At 36.0% G+C, this 23,775-nt stretch overlaps 1 protein-coding gene across 2 annotated transcripts; it reads left to right on the forward strand.

Moving 5' to 3' along the window:
* The first annotated feature begins 77 nt into the window (after positions 1-77).
* On the forward strand, positions 78-23,417 carry GNPDA2 (glucosamine-6-phosphate deaminase 2). 2 transcript variants are annotated; one of them, XM_024573805.4, is made up of 8 exons: positions 78-212; positions 2,740-2,902; positions 6,716-6,817; positions 7,879-8,061; positions 13,466-13,650; positions 15,010-15,184; positions 22,563-22,650; positions 22,815-23,417. In XM_024573805.4, exons 2-7 carry the CDS (start codon positions 2,779-2,781, stop codon positions 22,637-22,639), a joined length of 846 nt encoding a protein of 281 aa, XP_024429573.2. In that variant the 5' UTR covers positions 78-212; positions 2,740-2,778; the 3' UTR covers positions 22,640-22,650; positions 22,815-23,417. The 2 variants fall into 2 exon arrangements, with proteins under 2 accessions (XP_024429573.2, XP_024429574.2); XM_024573806.4 differs by lacking the exon at positions 22,563-22,650.
* The last annotated feature ends 358 nt before the right edge of the window (positions 23,418-23,775 follow it).

The following is a 23,775-nucleotide window of genomic DNA, read 5'->3' on the forward strand; positions in this document are numbered from 1 at the left end:
ACGCTGAAGGACCCACACCGCCCAGCACCAGCAAGCAGGGGCACGCGCATGCGCACGCGCACCACCCCGCAGGACTCGCCGTCTTCCCTTCTCCGCGATTTGCATCCGGGTCTTTGGGTTCGAGCTCCACCTGCCGTCCCGGGTCGTTCGGGGCTTGCTAAGTGCTGGCTGTTCTGGCTGTTCCAGTGTCGGAAGAGCGTGTGGGACAGCGGGTGAGTCCAGGGCTACGGGCTAAGAAGGCGTTTCGGGCGGTAGGACCCGGCTGGTACTTTGGCTGGGCTTTGTACCGAGAGAGGGACGCGGACTCAGGGGTGGACTTGGGGTCCGGGGACCCTCGAGGAGGGGCCAGAGAAGGGAGGACGACCAGCACCAAAGTTGGCTGGTCATCCAGTTCAGAATCGGGGCTCAGGGAGGGGGCTTCCATCTGGCGCCTCCTCTGGCGGCTTTCTCCTGACACTAGTCGAAAATTCGTAAATCATCCTCACTTGCTTCTAGCTGTAGTTTCTGGAGGGACTGGGCCCGGGAGCCGCGCAGTGTAGGTGGGTCTGCAGCCCCAGTCTTTTTTTTGTGTGTGTGTGGCACACCCTTCTCTGCTGCCCAGGGCACCTCCTGGGGAGCGCGCACCCTGCCCCGCACGTCCTCTCCTGGGTCCGGGCTTCAGGAACCTTTTCAGGTTAGAAATTGTATGATGTAGGGAAAAAGCCCAGAGCAACGACTCTGGAAGTCTAGATCCTAGCATAGATCCTACACTGGTCCCTGAAACCCTCGTCTTGTAGAAGTTCCCATCCAGCTCTAAAGTTCTGAGGTTTGTGCTCAGCAGCCCTGTCTCCAAAATGAATCAGCACCTGGGGAACATGAAGGAGGGGTGGTGCTGTGTCACTTTTTGAGAGCTCTCTGTTTGTGATGCCAGAAAATGGCCCAAGGCCATAGAAGTTTGCACCTCTGAGGACTAGCAGAAACGCCTTTCTTAATCTGCATGCTTAACTGTGGCTTTTTTTTTTGGGTGAATTGATTCATTTTGGACCTCAGAGATTTTTAAAAATAGACAAAACGTGCCTGTACCTGATCTGACTTTCTTGAGCATCTCTCCAATGCAGCCATCTAGTGTGGGGTTCTTTTCCAAATTTAACCCGATAGTAAGAATCGGACGTGATATTTGTAAGAGTGGGGATTCCCTGGGCCCCATTTCAGAAATACTGTGTTCAGTGGGAGTGGCCTGGGAATCTATGTTTTAAATAAGCAAATGCTATTTACCTCTTGTTACTGTGCCAGAATTCTAGATGTTAGTGATCATAATTTTTGTTGTTATGCCAGAATCCTAAATTGTTACATTCCCAAGGACATTGTTTAGGTTCCGTATATTCATTGTATTGTAACCTGCCCCTGTTGATTTGAAGAAGTTGACTTGTTATTCTGTGTAAAGCGTGTGGGTACAGAATTCAGGACTTCAGCTGCTGAAGCAGTTTCTAAAAGGATTGGTTGGGTGACAAATCCATGTAAATATAAAACTAAATTAAATCTGGGATTGTGGAAATAGAAAACTTGAGAATGAAAATGTGGAGATTACGGTTATAGTGTAAATGTTATAAATCTTGACAATACAAAATAATACATCTTACAGAAATCGGGATGTAAGAAAGTATAAGGATGCAATTTTTTCTTTCATTATACCAGGTCAATCCACATTGTCTAGAATGGAAGCATATAGTTTTTAAATGACTCTGCTCTTTTAATATTTGTATAATAACTTCTGCTAACTTTAGAGTACTCTTTTAGGAACTGAAATTGCTTTTTGTGGAGAAATTTTTTTCCCCGAAGATCAGCAGTTTTTTTTAGTTCACTTTGGTTTTCTTTTGTTGAATACAGAAAAAATTTAGTGATATGATTTCTATTAAAAATAGTATGTCAAAAATCAATATAATTGTATTAAGCAACATCATCCCAACAAATCTAATTAAAAAATGAAAAGAATTGTCTCAAATAAAAGTATCTTTAAACACTCAAAAATAGTATGTCTAGTATAATCCCGTTATTAAGAATTATTGCTATACATTCTTTTTACTTGTGTGCATTAGATATCTGCAATGATGTAAATCTAATAATAATAGAATTATTTATGAATGGTAGGATTTGGGTTGATTTTTTAAACTTCTTTTTACCTTGCTATATTGATTGAAAACATCTTGAAGTCCAAGTATCATTTAAAAATGTTATTTAATAAAGGAAGGTTTGATTTTTATATTATTTGTAGGGAGAATTCTGGATTTTAGTAAATAACCAAAAAGTTGCTGATTAATCATTAGTACCATCAACTTGCAATCAAGAAATGAGTTCTGCTTTGTTTGCCTTTAGGTTTGTTTATGTTGATTCATACAGTATCCTTGTACAGACAGTGTAGCGTCTTTATAGTAAATTTGCCTTGATATGAATTCTGGCTTTGTTACTTAGTAACTGTGTAAATTGTGTGAGTCTCTGTCCTCCTCTAAAACTGGGCATCATAGTTACTTGTGCAGATTGTTGTTAGGATTATTACATGTACTTAAATGACCTGGCCTACTGCCCAGAAACCAAGGTCTGTTTAAAGAGAACAGCTATTGCTACTATCATCAAAGTACAGATTGTATTTGTATACGTGCATGCCTTTCTTAAGTAATGTCTGTCTTTAACTCGTCAGTGTGTTACACTTCTTTTTAAGTGTCTGTAAGTTATTTCAAGTGTTCTGCAATGGAATTTTCTCAGGTTTGAACTTCTTGTCCTGGAAGCTGGTGCATCACCATAATGAGGCTTGTAATTCTCGACAACTATGACTTGGCTAGTGAATGGGCAGCCAAATACATCTGTAATCGCATCATCCAGTTCAAACCTGGACAGGACAGATACTTTACCCTGGGTTTACCAACAGGTAATACACCTTTCCCCCCCATTTTAGATATTTGAAGTTATGGGATTGAAGGATTTCCTTTAATAAAATGTTTCTCGTTTACTTCTTATCACATCACTGATTGAATATATTAGTATATACAGCCAGAAATCAAACTACCTACCTATCTATCTATTTATCTATCTATCTATCATCTATCTATGTAGCATCTATATTCTGTTACTGTTTTCTTTGTTTAAATTCAATCTCACCTATCACACCAAAATACAGCAGGACATATCCTAATTTAAGTGATGGTCATAGTATTTTTTTTACCTTTTTCTTATAGTGTTTTAGGGATGTCACTTTCCCTATTCATATAATTTCTATTAGATCATCTTTCCTATTAACCGTGAAGAGGTACCTAGAGTATGTGCTGTTGCCTCTTAATTTCACCTTAGCTGCTTCATGTTATCATATTAGCCCTTTGCTATTTCTGTTTACTTTCTTTCTTTTATAGAAGTATTCCAAGTAAAAAATTACAGATTGGTATGTTTTCATGACTGAATAAATATAAGCATTCCTTACCTATTTTATTGAATTTAGTCTCTCAAGTTTTTTCTTAAAAAATAACCAAGTAGTGTCATTGACATTGTGGCACTTGATTTGATATTGTAGACTTCCACAGGAAAGAATATGGGACCTGGAATCAGAGATGCTACTTTCTTGCTTACTGCAAGGCATTTGCTCTACATTCCTGGGCCTCAATTTCCTTCCCTTTTAGAAGGATAAGGATGATAACCGCTTACAATCTGTTTTGAGCACAAATGAGAGTCTTGTGCAAGTCCCTTATATACCACAAATACTATATAAATTTAAAGTTCCCATAAATGTGTTTTATTTAAACAGTACTTTCTCCTCCTGTTCTCTCCACTCCCAACACATGCCAACTACATAAAATGTACAATCATAATATTTTTTGCACTTGCATAATTTTTATGAAAGTTGATCTTTAGTTTACAAGTTGACTTTTTTTGTCTGGTTGTTGCTTTGCTTTTTGTTTTTCGGTCCAGTGCAGTAGATCTTGATGAGAATGGCAAATGGCAGAGAGGCACTTTATACAATCGTGCACACCCACTGGGCCTTCCCAGCAACCACGGTTCTGATATGTGAGCTCCAGCGGTTGAACCATGGCTTTCGTTTCAGCTTGCAAACTGTAAACCTGCGCTGCATTCAGGCCACCTAACTCAATCACTCTGTCTTAATTATGATGTAGAAATAAACCGTAATTTGAGTGTGAGGGCAGGAGGGCTTCAGAGTCATAAATGCCAACAGTGCTAAACACTTTTTGTGCATTTAGATATACAACTTCTGCTTTGTTTTGGCTAGTATACCTGCCTGGTAATGAACCTGCCAAGAGTGTGTCTCTGGAGAACTGTTGTTGGTGTTTCCTGCTTTTCCCCTTCATTGACCATTGGCCGTGGACAGACAGTGTTCATCATACCCCTACTCTCTGTGCTTTTGCAATGTGAGCACACATTTCTGTAATTGCAAGTAACATGCTCTGTCGTAATTATCCTCCAACCAAGCACGATTTCTGAGGTACCTCTGCTCAGTGTATTTATTGAAGTGATTTTAACAAGTTTGACATTTGAGGGCCTGAATGCTATGGGCCTGACCTACTTCCCTGACTTATTCCCACTGTTCCCCTGAACTGAATCATGACAGGAAAATTAGCCTGCTTTTAGTTTAAAGAATAGGCCTGAACTTGCTGGCTTTCCTTTCACTCAGGGTGCTAGCGTGTTATATAATAAAAACTATATGAGCTCCAGAACCAATCAAACTATTGAATCTCTGGCTTCACTGCCACATGATATTTAGCAAATTCCTTAATCTTTTTGACCCAATTCTTTTATCTTCTTAATGGGAAAGATAATGCCAACTTCCCAATGCTAATATATGACAACATTAGCATTGTATCTAGCACACGGAAGGCATACAAAGGCCATCTTCGAACCTCCTCCCCCATTTTTTTCTGTTCTCCACTACAACTTACCCCATCTGTGACTGTTGGAATTCCACTCCTTCAAGACTTAGTTGAGCTGTCACCTTCTTTGATCCTTCCACTAACAAACAAGACTGTAGTTTTCTTGGATTCATTACAGTTCTCTGGACTTCTTATAGGTTATTTATAATAGTTTTCCTGTGTTAAATTTACTCTGTACTTGCTACCCCATCTTTTGAGTTCTTCTAGGACAGAAACAGTCTGAATCTTTATTTTATCAGAATTATAGTAAGCTCTTGTTAAATATTATGTTACTGAGTATTGCAAAGCAAATATTTAAATGAATTTTTAAAATCAATACACCCTGTACCATATCTTCCATTGTTTTTTTCTTTAGCCACTTAAAAAGTGGGAAAATACATGGTTTTTGTTATCACCATTGTGACAACTTCTCACTTTTTTATTTATATATCCTTAAATTAAGAGGGATTTCTATAGACATAGTTATAGAAAGACAGACCCAGAATACTTATGCTTTTAGAGGAAAGGAGGAAAAGCATATTTATCCATCTTTTAGCCATTTTTCATATTAATGGGCTGTGTTTTTTGAGAAGGAATGGTAAATTTGGCAACATAAATTTTAAATTATTAAAATTATTAATTGCATTTTAAAGCAATACATATGCCTAACTTTAAGAAAATCTATTACTTTTGTTCTCTAAACCTGTCCATATGATATTTATTATTTACAGCCACTTCTATTATTGCCTTCTCAAATGAGAGGCAGTCCTTTTACTACTCTAGAATTTGTTTCATATATGTGTATATATGTACATATATACATATACGCACATGCATATATATATATATATATATGTGTGTGTGTATAAACATACACACTTTATCTTTTGCCGGAGACTGTTTAGTTCTATCATACTTCTGCCTGCCACTTCAGTAGGAATTCGGTGTGTGGGTGCTTGGTTTTGCGATGATGGATGGTCCAGGAATCAACACTGCAGCCAGGAATGGGAAGACCGGGACACTTGCTGTAAGAATGCAGCCGATCTCACCTACCAGCTTGTAGCTAAATGAAAAAGTACAGTGCATTCAGAAAATAAAGGGAGGCCATTCTCCAGTGGCTAAATTGATTTATCTTTATTGTACCATATCATAAAGGATTTTTAAAAATCCTTTTAATTTTATAAACTATATAAAGAATTACATTTATACAACCATAAAAGCAGGAACTCAGGCGAAGTACCCGAAGTCAAGATCCCATTTCCTGGGAGTCACTTTACATAATGCATTCTGCTGATGCATTGCTGAAGGTAACACATAACACCTGAGGGACGGGAAGTCCAGTTAGAAACTTAAAGGCTAAGTTTCCTTATGCAATCCTTGCCAGTTTCAGAGTCAGTTTTGAAAGTGGGGACAATGTTTAATGTTAGCTTTGGTTTTCCTTTTGATTTCAATACATGGTCAACACTTGATCCATTTATATATCCTTTAGGCTACAAATCCTCTACATTTTTTTCTCGAAAGGTAGATTTTTTAAAAATTCAAATGTGCTAAAAGTTTCTAATCTTGGAATATACACACTAATTCCAAATACCTAGCAACTCAAGAATAATTTTCTAAACTGCAAGTTCTATTGACAGATTTTCAACTTTATCAGCAAATTCTAGTTTAAAAATGTCAGTGTATCTTCAAAAGAGACGAATTAATCATATATGTTAATTAGTACATATTTAAATACTAAGAATTGTTTGCCTATTATAGTAGAGATATAGAATAAAGTTAATGTAAAAAATTTTTATTATGTTAGAAAATGTAATTTGTATCTGTTTTAGGTAGTACACCATTAGGATGTTATAAAAAACTAATAGAATATCACAAAAATGGAGATCTTTCTTTTAAATATGTGAAGACCTTTAACATGGATGAGTATGTAGGTAAGCTATATTTTTTAAATATATTATTTGGATATGTTATGTGTATTATTTTTAAGTAAAGTGAATATATTTTGAGAATATTTAATGTAATTTGCAATTATGTTTTGAATATAATATTAATATATTTCTAGAGTATAATATATAGCCTGTGATGAGGTTGGTGATTTCTTATAAAAATATCTGTATTTTTGCAATAATAGCACATTATAATAGAAGGAATATGGGACTAAGAATCAGAAGGTCTCTATTCATCTTGGGCTCTGCAATTTACCAATCTTGTAACTTTGACCTAATCTGTTCATATTTCTTAAAAAATTTTTCCTGAAGGCAAAATTAAAACCAGTCTTGTGGGGAATTAATATATATAAAAGTAATAAATATAAAAGTAATTAGTAAAATAAAGATTTTGTAAGTTTAATGCTATTATATTTGTAGCTTTAAAGTTTTTATAATTTATTGATTGTTAACTTGCTTAACTAGAAAGATCTATGATGCATACAAACTGTGCTAACATTTAAATATAATAAAACGTGTTTAGTGGTAGCCTGAGTGATAGCCAAGAATTCTTATGATTCAATATATTTTGTAGGCACGTAGGGAGAATACAGGAGGAACATGGACCATCGTTTTAGTTGTGTGGTTAATTAATTTACATTGAGTTTGACACATAAATCAGTTCCATTGGTTAAAATTTTGCATGTTTGACAAATGGAATCTAGTGACTCTACGCACATGAACTAGACTTCAGTGTTTGAGTTCCAGCCCCTCTATGAGTCATGTAACTTGAAGAAAGCTGTTTACCTTTTCTGTGCTTCTATTGTTCACCTGTAAAATGGGAACGGTGATAATATTTTTATAGATGTACAAATTAATTGAGTTAGCATACATGTACAGTGGTTAAAATAATGCCTGGCATATATTCCACATAAAAATGCTTTTGGGTTGAACGTGGTATGGAAAGGTTACGTATTTTAAATGGCATTTAAAGCTTAATCAGAAAAGTACATTTTAGATTTATTTCTGAAAATACTTACATTTACATTTACTGACTTTACATTTAGGACTTCCCAGAAATCATCCAGAAAGCTACCATTCTTACATGTGGAATAACTTTTTTAAGCATGTTGATATAGACCCTAATAATGCTCATATCCTTGATGGAAACGCTGCAGACTTACAAGCAGAATGCGACGCATTTGAGAAGAAAATAAAAGAAGCTGGAGGAATTGATCTCTTTGTCGGAGGTATGTGCGACATTTTGTCGTTAGTCATTTGTTAATACTTGGTTAAGGTGCTGCGAACAAAAACCAAACCTCACCATTGCATAGTGTGAAGAACACCTGTGACTTCTGTAATACACGTTTACTCAGCTACTGATTTCTATTTTACCTTATTTTCATCAAAAAATAATCTTACACTTGAGAAACAGATCCCAATTCCTGTTTCTTTTCCTAAACGATATCCTTATCCTATTTTTTTTAACATCACCCAGCTTCTTGTCACATTAGAGGGTTAAATTTCTAAAAATCACATGTGGAACACGTGGATTTTAGCATTTTTCTACTAGTCACTTAATTTACTCTATCTCACTAAGAAAATCAGGTAAGAATGACGTAAGATTTTATTACTAGCAGCCTTTAGTTAATATGATTAAGCAGTATGATTATCTTCATAATCTCCCAAAGTGATTAAATGCTGAACAGACTAAATTCCACTCGAAACTTATGTGTGGAGATGTTTGTGTGTTCAGAACCATCATTGAAAATAGGCGAAGAGTTTCTTCCTTTGTAATAACAACATAGTTTTCTGTCCTCAGTATGAAGCATTTGAGATGGCTAATTTGTTACCAACAAAATAGTATCATAACATCAGAATAACATCGACTACATGGAAACTAAAATAATTTTTTGGCAGATCCTTTGGTATTCAACTAAACATACTAAAGCTCAAAATTAACATTAAGTTCATTGGGTGTATCTTATAATTAACTTATTAGAAGACTGCTGAAAATTACATGAATTAGCTCTTCACTAGAACTGTATGAGGTTAATTTATGGTTGAGGTGGCCAAGTATGATGGTTGAGTCAGTTGGTTGCCCTTGGGGAAAATTGGATTTTCCAGTCAAACATAAATTTTCATCCTGTTTTGGCCAATTGTTATCTGTGCAACCTTGGGAAGTTAATTGAGGTTCAGTGTAATTAAGTCATTTGTGAAGCAGGATTAATGTTAACCATTCCAAAATGTGTGAGCATTAACTGTGTTAAAACCTATAAAACGCCTTACACAGTGGTTGGTCTGCAGTTGGTATTCTATTAAGTGTTAGTTCAGTCTTTTCTCTCTGAACTGTAGATGCTGAAATAATTGTTCCTTAATTCACTAAATTTCCTGCTTTTAAACTGAATAACCTACCTATAAAGGTATCTGGCAAGACTGAAATTCTCTGTAAGGGAAATTTTATCTCTGCCTAGCAAAACCACTGTCAGTTACTTTCTCGTATGGATGCAATGATTTTTATTTGACCAAGAATGGAACTTAGACTATTTTGCTTTTCAAAATAGAAAAGTTATCTGCATTTTAAATAAAATTTGCTAATATTACCTGAGGATTCCTGGAAAACATTTGTACTTCACTTTTGTCTGTCTGGCTCAATTCTGAGGTAATTACTGTTTGCACTTGCAAATATCAAGGCTGAGGAAATAGGTACTTGAGAATGTTAGGGAGTGCACTACCCCTGTGTTCTTTAGATTTTCTAAACTCTACCAAAATCTAGTAGAATTACTGTTATATAATATACCTAAACTATTTATTTTAGTTATATCACAAAGTATGTTCTTATTTACTGTTATACAAAAAGGATTATACTAAGATTTTCATTATTAACATGGCTGCAAGAAAAAAAATTTTTTTTTACAATGAAGAACACTTTTTTTTTTCTATTAATTTATTGACTTTACAGAAGGATCCGTGTGGCAAATCCCTTAGGAACTCCATGTCAGGCAGTAGAACTTACTGGGAAAAAAATCGATAACTCTAACTCCAGTTTGTCCTTTTGCCTGCTTGCCAGAAGGCATCTGTGATTAACATAATATTTAAGGCTGAATCTAATCTCCCTTATCAAAGATTTCTAGTAGAGCTTTCTTCTTTCCTCATAGCTTTACGTCCCTTCTCATTTCCTCTTAGCTAACGTTTTTTAGTGCGTTTTCTCACTGTAAGTCACCTTACTTCTCCCGTTGAATAAGTAGTGCATAAATTATATTTATTATTCACTTCTACTACTAAAAAGAACATTACCTTGTTTTTTAACCAATTTTTGTCTTAAGCTTTCTGTAGTTTTTGGCCCCCAGGAAAAAAAAAAAAACCTTAAGAGGATTTCCTTGCCTCTTCTATTAGCATCTTCACTGTAGTCTTGTGATGGTCTAGGGTCCAACAGTTCATGTTTACCATTCAAAGGACTTAATTACTCAGCGTATATGGAATGAATGGTTAGTTTATTTCATTTTCTTTGAACTGTTTCCTGTTTGGTACCCTATTATTGAATGTGTACTTATGAAAGAATCTCATTTGATTCTTTGCCTTTATTGATCTAGGTTTCTCATCATTGGATTTTCAAGATGAGGCTTGGTATATGGGTCTTACCAGTTACCCTTCTTTTGTTCCAGGGTTTGGTTAATAAAAACACTAAGAACTGAGCCAAATGGGATCAAAATATCAGCTTTATTAAAGGTAAAGTTGGATTAGAGATTGCAGGTTTTGCTTGAGGCCAACATGGGGAGTTTAAGACTTTTAAGGCACAGTGCTCACTCCTGGGGAATGCAGCAGGAGCCCCCTTCCTTAAGGAGGAGAGGGAAAGGAGGAAGGGCACTCCCAGTGGTTCTCATTCTTCCTCCATGAGGGAAGTGTTGAGAGGAAGGGGTATCATGCTCTCCCAGACCCACTGCAGGGATAAAGTACACAGACAGGGAATTTTATAAATAACACTCTAAAGGCATTGTTACCTTTATTTTAAGATAGTTTGTTTTTAAAAAGAGAAAATAAAAGAAGACAGTGAGGAAAACTTTAACACTTTCCTTTGGATACATGATTAGATACTTCGCTTTGCAAGTAACCATAAACAACTAATGGGATCAAAATTGAATTAATTGGAATGATTGTTGGGTTAGAAGGGTTGAATAAAACCAAGTTTTGGGGAGAACAAGAACCAGGGAGCCTCAGATCGCCAAAGCAGGGACGAGTCATTCACCCTTCCCTGCATTGCTGTCATCAGCCGCCTCAGCAATAGATGCCTTTTTTCTTTCTGTAACCCTCATCAAGTTTCAGAATCTCCAGAAAGAAATTCTAATTATTTCAGGTGGGGACAACTGCTCATCCTTAGACCACAGTCATTCTGCCTGAGAGACATGCAGGTGTTCTGACTGCTCTAGCCCCTGTTTTGAGGGGAGCAGAGCAACGCAGAAGAAGCAGGGAGAAACTAGGAGCACATTCAGGGAGAGCAACCATCCATTCATTTACTCAGCGGTTATTTAGTGAGGACCTCCTGTGTGTCGTGTGTTGATTTAAATGGTAAGGATACAGTGATGAAGACGATAAAGTTTTTACTGTCATGAGTATACTGTGGGGTCACAGTGTACCCCACAAACTGTAAGGGACACAAGAAAAACATACAGGGTAGGGAAAAAGTAGGTTTACAGTTGTGAGAATGTAAAACAGATTACTCTTGCGTTATTACTTATTATTGTATTATTTTCCATACCAACAACTGTAAATCTGCTTTTGTCCCACCCTGTATAATCCAGTCTCTGAGGTTTTAGAGGTGTTTCATAAAGGTTCTGATACCCTAGTTTTGACTTAAAGACCGAATAAGAATTAGCCATGGTTTTAGATTTCGTGATTATTTTTAAGAAAGTCTTATAAAGCCTTGTAAAACACTATGAACATATTAAAAAATGTAATTTTATGTCAAAAGCTCAACTTCGGATCATTATTAAAGGAATACATGGACCCTTCTCCACTGAGAACTGTCGCTGATAATTTCAGTTTTGCTGCGCACTTTCAGATGACCCAAGTGCCTGGGGAGACCGCTGGTGTTGACCCGGGGGCACTTCCTGTTTCCCCAGGACTTTTATTTTCCTGGCTCCATGCTTTCTTCTTTATTAACCAAAAACACGTGGAGAAATATAAATATTGGGGCAGAAGTATACTTAAGAGGTGAAACAAACTAGTTTTACAAATCTAGAAAGATGCATATCTATAATTTAAAATCTGTTTTTATAAGCAGATACATACTTAATAGTGGAAACAATCCTTATGTATTAACCACATGTAGGTCTGGCTTTATGTCTCCACATTAAAAAGTCCTGGATTATTGTAGTTTGGTAGTAAGTAGTACATCTGCTTCCTACGGTTTTCATTTCTTTTTTCTTCCTTCAAAACCAGGATACTCTTTGTCATGTTTTACCTTGTTACCTGGGAATAATTCATCAGAACTGGGTGTTAAGAGTCAGTAAAATACAGTATCATTAAAGTAAATATGCAAATTATAAATGTAACCGGATTTTTGACTCAGAGGTCTGGTGGGTGTATTTCTCTATTGAGATTGCCAGAAATCCGACTAGCTAGTGGGGTACATGTAAATGAAACTTGATTTATTATGCTGTAGACAGAGTGTTCATTTTATAAAAAGGTATACCTGCAGTATCCTTCAAATAAGGAATGTCATGTTTTTACCTACATTTTAGACGCGATCCTAGAATATTAGAGCTAACAGTAGATCTTGAAGCAGTGTTTTCAAATTGTGTATGTCACCCACTATTAAGTCATGAAATCAGTGTAGTCAGTCACATGCAGTCTTTCCTTTTTGTATGTTTTGAATGTGATCCAAACTACGTTCAAATGAACGTAATCCAGAGTAGCTTGTATGCCCCTTGGTTTAATGATATTTATGTGTGTATGGCTGTGTGCACGTACCAGATTGAAGCCTCAGACGTGTTCCTTACCAGAGGTTACAGTAACAAAAAGCTTGAAGACTGCTGCCCCAGGAAACATCTCGTCCAGTCTAACATTTTTATAAGTGATGAAACTGTACTACAGGGAGGAGGAGGAGTTGTTAATTGTCCCATTTAGACTAGAACCGAGCAAGTTAAAGTGTGAGTAAAAAAAAAAAAAAGACCACTGGGTCGGCATCAGAAAATTTAGATTTCAGTTGTTTCAGCAGTTACTACATTGTCGACTTTAACAAGTCGTATATTATCCTTGAGCAGCAGTCTTTCCTTTTGAGTTGACAAAAAGTTGGGGGCAATGAGGGAAATAGATAAGCCTCACGTATCTCATGAGGTTGTTAAATATATCTGCTGTTGAGATGATGCAGGTGAAAATGCTTTGTAAATGTAAGGTATTATTCTAATATAAGGACATACTTAATTTTACTGCCAATGGACTCATGCCAGCTCATTGCTAAGCATTAAAAACACTGAAGTACTTGTTGAATCAGATACGTACAGGAACAGATATGTTAATGCAGCCTTGGAAATTCAGCTATCAACTAAACAAGGTAAGCATGATTATAACTGTTTCTTTGTTCCTAAAGACATGTTGAACTTTGAAAGCCTTCTGTACTTATCTACGTTTGTGTGTGTGTATTTCTTTTGAAAGGAATTGGTCCAGATGGTCATATCGCTTTCAATGAGCCAGGATCCAGTTTAGTGTCAAGAACAAGATTAAAGACTCTAGCGATGGACACCATTTTGGCAAATGCTAAATATTTTGATGGAGATTTATCAAAAGTGCCAACTATGGCTCTAACAGTTGGTGTGGGGACAGTGATGGATGCTAGAGAAGTAAGAATTAACATTTTTCCTTTGATATTAATAGATATTAGAGGAATTATGGTGCCTAATAAGTTATGTTTTCGTTGCATCCTATTCACATTTTAAATTGTCAAGCTTTCAGTAACTTCTTTTTCTTATTGCCATGTTTAGAATTCAGCTAAATTAAGTCTTTTGAGCTATAAACTGAGAATTAGGCACTACCTCTTTTGGGGTACTCCTTCACTTGCCTTCGCCTGCTTTATAATTTGAGGTCCTGAAATCTCCCTGATTATATTTATCTGTTTTTAAATGAAATATTCTTATAAAGAAGTGTACATTGCAAAACTGCAATGCTAGATAAGACTAACCTACTTTTGGAGGCTCAGGGTAAGTTAGTGTAATGTACTTCCTGACTACATGGGGATGTTGGTTTCCAGCAGGAAACCAACTCCTCCAGGACTGGATCTGTTCCAAATTTAGTACATTTAAAAAAGGCAAGATCTCTGAACAGTATACCCTGTCTAATTTTTAAATTTTTAATTGGGCTATCCTTTCCTTCCCTGAAAAATAGCAAGACAGTCAACTCATGGTTATAAGTGGTTAAATTATAGGGAAACCCTAAACTCCTTTCCTTTCTGGCGGCCGATGGGCAGTTTCAGAGGAAAGATTACAGACAAGGGAATGATTAACGTGTAACTCATCATGACGTAAATATATCTCGATTTGAACTAACAAACAGAACTGTCGTTCACAATGTAGGAGTTTTTCATCTGAAATTTATCAATATATGAAAAACCTTTCAAAGACCAAAAGTTATTTTGTAAATAAGTGAAAAACAGATTTAGAACAATCTTATTTCTCAAATATGAAACTGAAAGTTATACAAATATTTCTTTAAATTTAACAAGATTTAAATTATAAGCAGCTCTTATGCTGATTCTTAAAATGAACAGAGAATTACTCAAATATTGATTTTCTTTTGGTCAATTTTTTCCAACAAAATTATATGAAGCCATTTATGTCACAGTATTCATTCCCGGCATCATTATAAAGAAAACCATTTTGGCAGAGCTATTCAAAGGCTTTATCATTTTCCCAAGGGCTTAGTGCCTTGATATTTTTATAGCTTTCTTTTGAAACAAGTAGGTCATCATACTTAAGGATTTTCTTATCTTCAGTTGTAGGGCTTAATGTGCACAGGTTTTTATTTGCCTATTACTTTCGAGAACAGAAGTAAATACTTTGCCCTTTGAAGAAATACGGAGCTCTTTATTTTTATTTTACCTTCAGAAGAATATTGGTGCTAAAGTCATTGTTTTAAAACAAATAGAGGTTCTCCCTCACTTAGAATGTTTTAAGAATTAACAAGTACTGTTTACGATGTTCCAGGTAATGATCCTCATAACAGGCGCACACAAGGCATTTGCTCTCTACAAAGCAATAGAAGAAGGGGTCAACCACATGTGGACTGTTTCAGCTTTCCAGCAGCACCCCCGAACTATTTTTGTGTGTGATGAGGATGCTACCTTAGAATTAAGAGTTAAAACTGTGAAATACTTTAAAGGTGAGCATTGAAATTTCAAAAGCAGAATGGGAGAATGTTCCCTTATAGATGACAGTTAAAACTGAATATGCTTGTAGAGGTACATCCTACACTGTGGCCTATTAAAAACTGGCAGTGTGCTGACGTACTGGCCAGTTACTTCAAGGGTAGAAACGGTATTCAAGGAATATCTCACCTCATATAAGAGCTTTCAGATAATTTCCTGTTTATCTTCATGAAGAGAATCTCTTCAATCTATATTTTCAGAAGATAAGATTTTTCCTGAAATCCAAAATTTAATACAATTTTTAATTTCATATTGAACGTACAAGATTAAGTAACCCAAAGGAAATGTGTGTACAGGTATATATATCCTTTCTGATTTTATATTGTCCCACCTCTCTTCTGGGTTATGCTTAGAATCTCATCAGTGGATAAGATGGGTTGCCCTCTATCCCATTTAATCTCCACAATTTCAAACAAATTATTTGCACATATTAAAGTTAAACTGTTAAGTGTCAGACTGTGTGGCATAATCTCTACACGGAAGCAGGAGTTTGCACAGACCTCTGCATGTGTATTTTCTTCTTGCTTCCATTTCAGTAATTCTCAAGCCTCACCATACCGGGTTATATATATAAAACCACCTCTGCTCGATGTAACGGGTAATTTAGGATATTTTCAAGGAGAATTTTGAGTACACTCAGGTTAGAAACCATTTCCTGCTTGAGTCAATTCCATATATAAATACACACACCTAAACAAGCTGTATAAATAGGTATTCTTTATAATCACCTGTATTTATATAGCTGACATAAAAATATTATGTAATTGGTCATACATGTAGGTAGCTAATCCAGAAAGTATGTAGCATGTGAATATAAATTTTTAATTTTTACTCCAGTAACTAGGTATTTACTTAACATGTATTAATAAAATTATACTGAACCAATCAAACCTGTATTTCGTGTCTATAAAGGTTAAAGAAGTTACCATATTTTATTGCCTCTTAGACACTTTTTCTTTCACTTTTTTTTCACATTTTTTTTATTGTTGTTCAAGCACAGTTGTCTCCATTTCCCCCCCCCACCATTTTCTTTCACTTTTATCTTGTTTAAAATTGGAATGTTTTTAAAATTGGTGGCCTATCCTAGTTTATTTGGTAGCACTTTTTCTTAGTGGTACATAAAATAATGGTATGTCTGAAAGTTTCAGTACTTCATGAAATGTAGTACAAACCTTAAAAACTGTAAGTCCATTTAAAGGATACTAGTAACTCGTAGTTCATGTGAACGTGTGAGTACGGCAGAACTCTGAAGGCGACACACAAGTGCACGTTTGGCAAAGAGTTAACGTAGTCTGTTTTGTAAAAGGGAATCTTAATCGTGTATATAGTCTTGTATTTGCACTTATGTAATAGTTTTCCTGTGTTAAACAATATTCGTCCAAAGTATTTTTATGAAATGAGTAGTCATTAAACTGTGTACCCAGAGTCACACAGCTTATGTGTGGGTGCACTGGGTGATATCAGTCTTATCAAGTCTGGGATTTGTCCACCGTTACAATATTACAATGCCTTATAGACAGTAAACTCTAGATATCGTATGATGCAAATTATATTGCTTCCAAAAAGGCACCGGCATATGTTAAAGAAAATGTAAAACAGAAGGGAGGTAGATGATTGTATGTATTTATTCTTTCAGTTCACCTACCCAGTTTCTAGCTTTCCTGAAACACTTTGAAGTGTACAGCTAGCTGTTCACGGGAGAATTGCCGCATTGCTTTTGTGACGGCACTGTACGTTTCCCCTGGAGCCCTGTGTATTTCCGAAGAGGTTCAGGATATTAGCGCCTGTTGGGGTGCCTCTCTTAATGTGGAGAAAAATGGAATTAAGATATTGTTCTGGGGCTCATGTAAACCTCATCTTACAATAAAGTATTTTGATATAGGTAGAATAATTGCTATAAAATACATTTATAATATTATAAATATAAAAATATATTATTAATATAGTTTTTATATTTGTCGTACCTTATTTGGGTTACTCTATCACCTATTTACTGTAGGATATGAATCCTACAATTATCGTCTGTAATTCAAATTCCATTCCTATCACTACCCTCTCTTCTGCCATCCCTAAAAAGTACAACAGGAATTTAAAGGCTTTTGCTTATTTAGCTTCTGAAGATCATCTAGGTTAACTACATTTAAACAAAATCACCAGTAAATGGAAGTTTATTTTAACGTACACCTTTTGAAAGATAAAAGTATATCACAGGAGAACATAGTTTAATACTTGTTTTTGCTTTTTAAAATAAAACTTATATTTTATGTGCATTATATATTTTTAAGATGAACATTTTTGTTGTTGTTTTCACGGCTGTTGCACCCTTTGTAGGCCCTGCCGCAGCGTCCTGAGGGTGGTTAAATGAGTGTACAGTGAGCCCAAACCGTAAAGTTGACATTTAAAGTCTACAGTACTTAACTTTTCTTCCTCTGGCAACATGTCAGCAAGTCTCTGCATTTTTCAATACTCATTACAAGAATTTTACTTATTTATTAGTTAAGTAGCAGTTATTTATTTTATCAAATTCTTGTGCAGAAAGTTACCAATTTTTACCTTAAGTCATAGTAAATTCTTGACTTATTTTCCAAATATCAAGTAATAAAATTTTCAAAATTTCTAGTTGGGAAGCAGCCTTATCTTATGTATAAAAGAGCCAATGTATAGTTTTAAAAAAAAAGAAAACATCATAAAGGAGTTAAATTTTTAATGTTTATACTGATGTTTTGTATTTCAAAGCATTAATATATTCTTTTCCATGATCAAAGCTGTAAGAAATGATAGATGAATTGTATCAAGAATGATCCTTAAAAGCTGACCCTCTAGAAGACAAAACATTTTCTGCACCACATGGTTGAAATTACCCGTCCTTGTCGTGCCTTCTCCTCTTGGTTCTCGCCAGTCTCCTTTCTACGCTCTGTGTATACTGGTTGTAGAAATGGGTTAAACATTTCAGTTAAATACTGTTTTAAGTAAAATTGGTTCTGTCTGGAGATATCATCTGGTAAATCCTTTTCATTAGCAGGTATTTCCTTTGCACTATAAAACATTACCCTTTGATGTATATTTTTGGAAAATGTAAATAATGTTTTCCAATTAGTGACAGCAGCCAAGAAACATGGTTGAAAGTATTTTCAAGTACATTGTCTAACATAGGGTAAATCAAATGTGTAAGAATTACCCTTGCCTGAAAGTGGTTGACATTCTTCTACAAAGTTGGCTCATTAACTGATTTGAGAAAATAAAATGTAATATGTTGCATTAAAACGAAAGCTTCTCAAAGGTAAGGACTTCATTTTGTTTACTACATTGTTTCAGCATCTGCAAGTGTGCCTGGTACACTGGAGGTGCTGGATCGATGTGTGGGTGGGTGGATTAGACCACAGGACTAGGAAACCTACCAGTTTAAGTGCTTTATTATGTAAGTCACACAATGAAGTCCAAAAGATATTGAATTAAGGGGAGAATTATAGTTAAATAGTCATTGAAGAAAACTCTAGTTGACCTGCTGGTATTGAGAGCCCTGGAAGAAAGGTATATGATGTAAGGATGAGCTAATAGAGTAGCAGAAAAAGCTACTGTTAATAGAACAGAGAACATCAATTTGTGTTGATAAAATGGGCTAGATTAAAAGGGAATGTATAGGTTAAGAGCAAAAAGGCAAACGGGTTGACTTGTTAGTGATTCTTCACCTTTCTGAGGACGGGGACCACTTTGAAAATCCGGTGAAAAGAGCCTGTCCTCAGAAAAATGCACGTATATGTGCTCACGCGTGCACACACATCATGCATATTACTTGTAGATTAATGCGGGGGAACTGAGTGCTGCCTGAACCTTTCCTAGCTCTGCTGCATCCCGGGGTTCCAGGTTGCCTGATGCTGTGCTTGATTTCTGTCAGGTGGATGGCTTCTGTCACCAGAGGTGGTTCAGCACTGACCACTTTTTCCTGCATTCTAAGTTTAACATGTTATTTTTAGATATGGAGTGTTTAACTTTTTTTAAACAATGATGTTACCCTAGCTTTTTTTTCTTTTTATCCTTGAAAATCCCAGTATTAGAATGTAGGCCATGGGTTAAATGGCTAGTTTAGTTTAAAACTAGCCTCCAAGAACACAAAGAACATTCGCTGAAAGAATGCTTGTGGATTAAGTCTGTTCTGGCTTCCCTAAGAACTCTTACCCTTGAACATCCAAGAGCTAATTTCTTCCCTATAAGGGTATAAAATTAACTGGAGCAGCCTTTATAGCACCAAAAGGATATGGGAAGGAGGTTTTATTAACCCTGCAAAGAAGTTTTACATATTGAGAAGTCAGTGATTTTAAATGCAGCCTCAGGGATACCTTTGCATAAAAACAGTCTAATGAATGAAATAGTCATTGGTTTGTCCACATATTCATGGATTCTTATCACAGGCTTTTTGTCTTCAAAGCACTAGTAAGCATTTGGGGTCAGAGTTGTAGAACGTTGTAAGAACTGTCACTATGGAAACAGTCAAGTATTAGATACTATACTATTTAAGACATATATAAACCAAACATGTTTTGAAGTTTTGAGCTGAGACTGGTCATTTTATAAGTAAGTCCAGATAGGTAAATGACTGCCATATATCTGAGGCAGAGGCTGAACTAACGAAATGCCTTTTGTGCTTAGTTTAGAATTTGAACAAAATCCTTTTATTTCCTGGGTTAGTTGTTCCTCCAAGTTTTGCGGTTTTTAAACATTTCCCATTACTCGCTTTAACCTTTTGACCCTTTTTCCCTTCCAGCCGCATGGAAGGCTTAACATGCGTCCTTCCACAGTCCTACCTCCAAGACTGTACATTTACCCTGATGCTTAGCCATGCTTTCCTTAAGGTCTAGCCATTCCGTCAGTGCCCTTGACCTTCCCTGTCCTAACTTCAGGACCATGAACTACAGAATCTCTGTCCCCAGTCTGTTTCTACTGTCTTCTTTTTAGCATTATGTTCTAGATTGATTTTTAAATTTGAAAAAACTAGTAGATATCACCATCTCACTAAACCTTTACACTGTTTAAAATAAATGTTTATTGAGCTACTATGTGCAGTGACCTTTATAAACCCTGGACTTAAAGCAGTGAATATAAGGTCCTGGACCTTAGTTTCTAGTTGGAAACATGGTAGAAAATACTGTCTAAGAATGAAAACTGCTTTTAAGAGTGTAAAGTGGCATTAATATTTTAAGGTGATGTGTGGGCTGAGACCTAATACATAGAAAGGAGAGAGCCATGTGTTGCTCAGGGAGGAGAGCACTCCAGGCTGAATCGAACAGCAACTGTAACGATCCTGCACTGGAACTAAGCCTCGCTTTTCTGGGGTAACAGCAGCAAACCTAGGGTTGGGTTCAGCATAAAGGTGGGAAAGTGAGAGGACATGAGATCAGAAGGATAAACAAGACAACAGAATAAAACCTCAATTATTTTCTAAGTGACCAGAACAATTGGAGAATTTTAATCGGAAATGGTACAATCCAGTTTCTGTTTTAAAAAGACTAGGTGGCTGGGGTGGTGGAGGGGTTGAGGGGGGGGGGGAGGCAGAAAACTGTACTTGAACAATCAAATTCAGAAGTATTTAATAAAAAAAAAACATTAAAAAATAAAAAGACTAGGTTGCTTGCTGTGCAGAAAAATTACTATGGGATGGAGGAAATGAATGAAAGTAGGGAATTGGAAGTAATTAGTTCGATTTGAAGAGTGGCTTCAACAATGGTGGTAGTGGGGAGATGAAGAACTGCGGCCAATGGGGATATATTCTGAAAGTACAGACAGTCCCTCCCTTCAGCTTTGTAAGGGCACAAGAGTGAAACACCCAGTAGAAGCTGAACACTGAATTTCAGTCTTGTCCTGGGCTACCCATGTGCAGTAAAATACTCTTGTGATGTGGGCAGCCAGTCAGTCATGTGGGCATGAGGGTGAACAGCCCACACTCTGCAATGCAGTATGAAGCACATTTTCAACTTACACAGTCAACTTGTGAGTTTGTTGACAGCTAACCCCATTTAAGTCTAGGAGCATCTGTAGTGCCCAACTGGTCTTGCTGCTGAATTATAAAAGAGAGGAGAGAAATTAACAGTGGATTGTACTTGTCTGACTTTGACTCATTGAAGGGTAATGAGATTTTCAAAGTGGTTTGGAAGGGAACAGACAGGTCTGGACCTTGTTAAATTTAAGGTGCTGGTTAGTTAGACAGTGCAGTAACCTGTTGAGCGAATAGCGCTCTCTCATCTTCAGATCTAATGTGTTTTCTCTTTTCCCTCTTTTAAGACTCTTAGCTTCTGTTTTTTCTCCACTACTTGAACACTTAAGTGTTCTTCGCATGTTCCTATCTTTGCTTATTTCTTGCAGGTCCCCGTCACAGTTTAGATTTTAGAGTACTTCCACAGCTTTCCTGACAAGGATTACCTATAATGCAATGCTTACTAACCAATGTGCTGTCTCCCAATCCAACAATCCCATTTCCTGAGAAAATTACATTATGAGTCCATTTCCCCAGCCTCTTTGTTCTTGACACTCTGAAAAATTTAACTCATTTCTTTAACTCTCAAAATAGAAAATCTTTAGTTCATTAATTGGGACAATCTTTTTGTTTCCCTCAAAGAAATATAGTATGTATGTATTAAGACATTAGTAACTAGAATATATTTCCCAAGAACCTTTAATAAGAACAATTTTCAAGCATACCAATTACAGAAAGAAATTTAAGTCTACATGGAAATCAGTAGTTATTGTAGGTTCTCTTCTGTATTGTTTTAGTAAACCTCCTTCCGTGTGGCTAGCAATCAATCTCTGTTGTATATACATGCCCAAACAATGGGAAGTCACTTGCCAGACGGATGGATGCAATGATTTTTGGAGAACTAAAGCTATCCCAGTGTCAGTGGGCATTTGATCCTGTCCAAGAAGTCCGTGGAGGCACTTGCTCTATACCAAACGGTCCTTTATTTTTGGTTCTGTCTGAGACATCCATGAAGACACTTGGACCATGCCAAAAAAAGATCCTTGAGAGTATTTTTTATGTACTAGTTCTGTAAACCAAAAGTGTACATGTTCTGGGCTATTTAAACCCAGGGATGTTTCTAAGCATGGGTGTTTTTGATAGGACCAAATTTCAAGGGTCATTTGGTGTGGACCAAGTATCTCCGTGGATGTTTTCCATGAGACTAAAGGCCCTGCAAGCCCATCCTAGGGGAATGAGAGTTCTGAGTGTTTCATTGGAGTCTGGTAGAGGAAATGATTGAGGATCAAACTCAGCACTTACAGATGTAATTAAAATGTATGACCTAAGTCCATATTAAACTATGTTATTTTGTCTTACTAAAGTTCTGAAGACAGGAACTGTTCCTACTCCTGGTTATTCCCAAAGGACCTGTACACATTCTGGAACTACAGATTCATAAATATTTACTAGGTATTTAAAACTAAACATTCTGAAATATTTCTATTTACATTTTTGAAATAAACAATTTTATATCATGTGGGAACCTACATTCTTACATAGCTTTTGTTTTCTGAAGTTTATGAGATACAGTTCAAAATTTCAAATACAATAGAACTGTGCTTTTTTCCTTCCAGGTTTAATGCATGTGCACAATAAACTCGTGGACCCACTATACAGTATGAAAGGAGGCGACTGAAGGAAACCGGAGCCAGATCCTGCTTGAAAGAACAGAGCACTTTTATGGCAGATGGATTTGCAGCTATGCAATATGATAAAACATGGAGAATTTTTGAAGACTGTCATTTTTGACGTCCAATATCTATATATTAAACATTCCATATTTACAATGTGTCCGTTTTATACTATGGTTTAGGAGTAGTTGGCTCTCATAATTAATCAGCAGTTAAAGTACAGAAACCACATATTCACGGTAAAACAGCAAAGAAATGAAATATCTACCTGTTCAAAAATTTCAAAAGTCATTTTAAAGGTGAAGAGTCTGTTATATCCAGTACATTCATATTTCTCCAGTGGCATTGTTAGATTTAATACTTTTAATCACATGAAGATGCACTATCATTGCAAACCCTTACCAGTACTTTTGAAATGCTCTCTTTGTATTTCTCTGTGCATTACACAAGCTTTCTGCACGTGGTTGCCTTAAGTCATTTTCCGGCAGTAGTATCTGGACATCAGAAGTCCTGCTATATGTTGTAGGTACAGGAAATTTGAAGAGATGACAGTGCCTAAAAATACGTGTACGTCCTTCTGAAAAGTATGAATAAAGGCATGATTTTTGTGCACCTCTTTTTACAACTATGCTCTTGTTTTTATTTAATGACATTTAATGCTTTTAATATAAGCATTTTGGCAACTATGAGCTTTATACCTAGCAACACACTTAAAGAAGTTCTTTTAAAGAAAATTTTCTGATTATTGTTAAACTTCATAAATGATTACCTTTATTCCTTACATACATCTCTAAAAGGATAATATAATGAAGTATATATAAAAGTAATTATTGTAAACTATTTCACTTTGTCATAAGAACTTGAATCATTAAACTGCAAATAAAGGATATTGTTTTCTATCTTT

Source organism: Desmodus rotundus, chromosome 4 (assembly GCF_022682495.2).
Source record: "Desmodus rotundus isolate HL8 chromosome 4, HLdesRot8A.1, whole genome shotgun sequence".
Classification (NCBI taxonomy): Eukaryota; Metazoa; Chordata; class Mammalia; order Chiroptera; family Phyllostomidae; genus Desmodus; species Desmodus rotundus.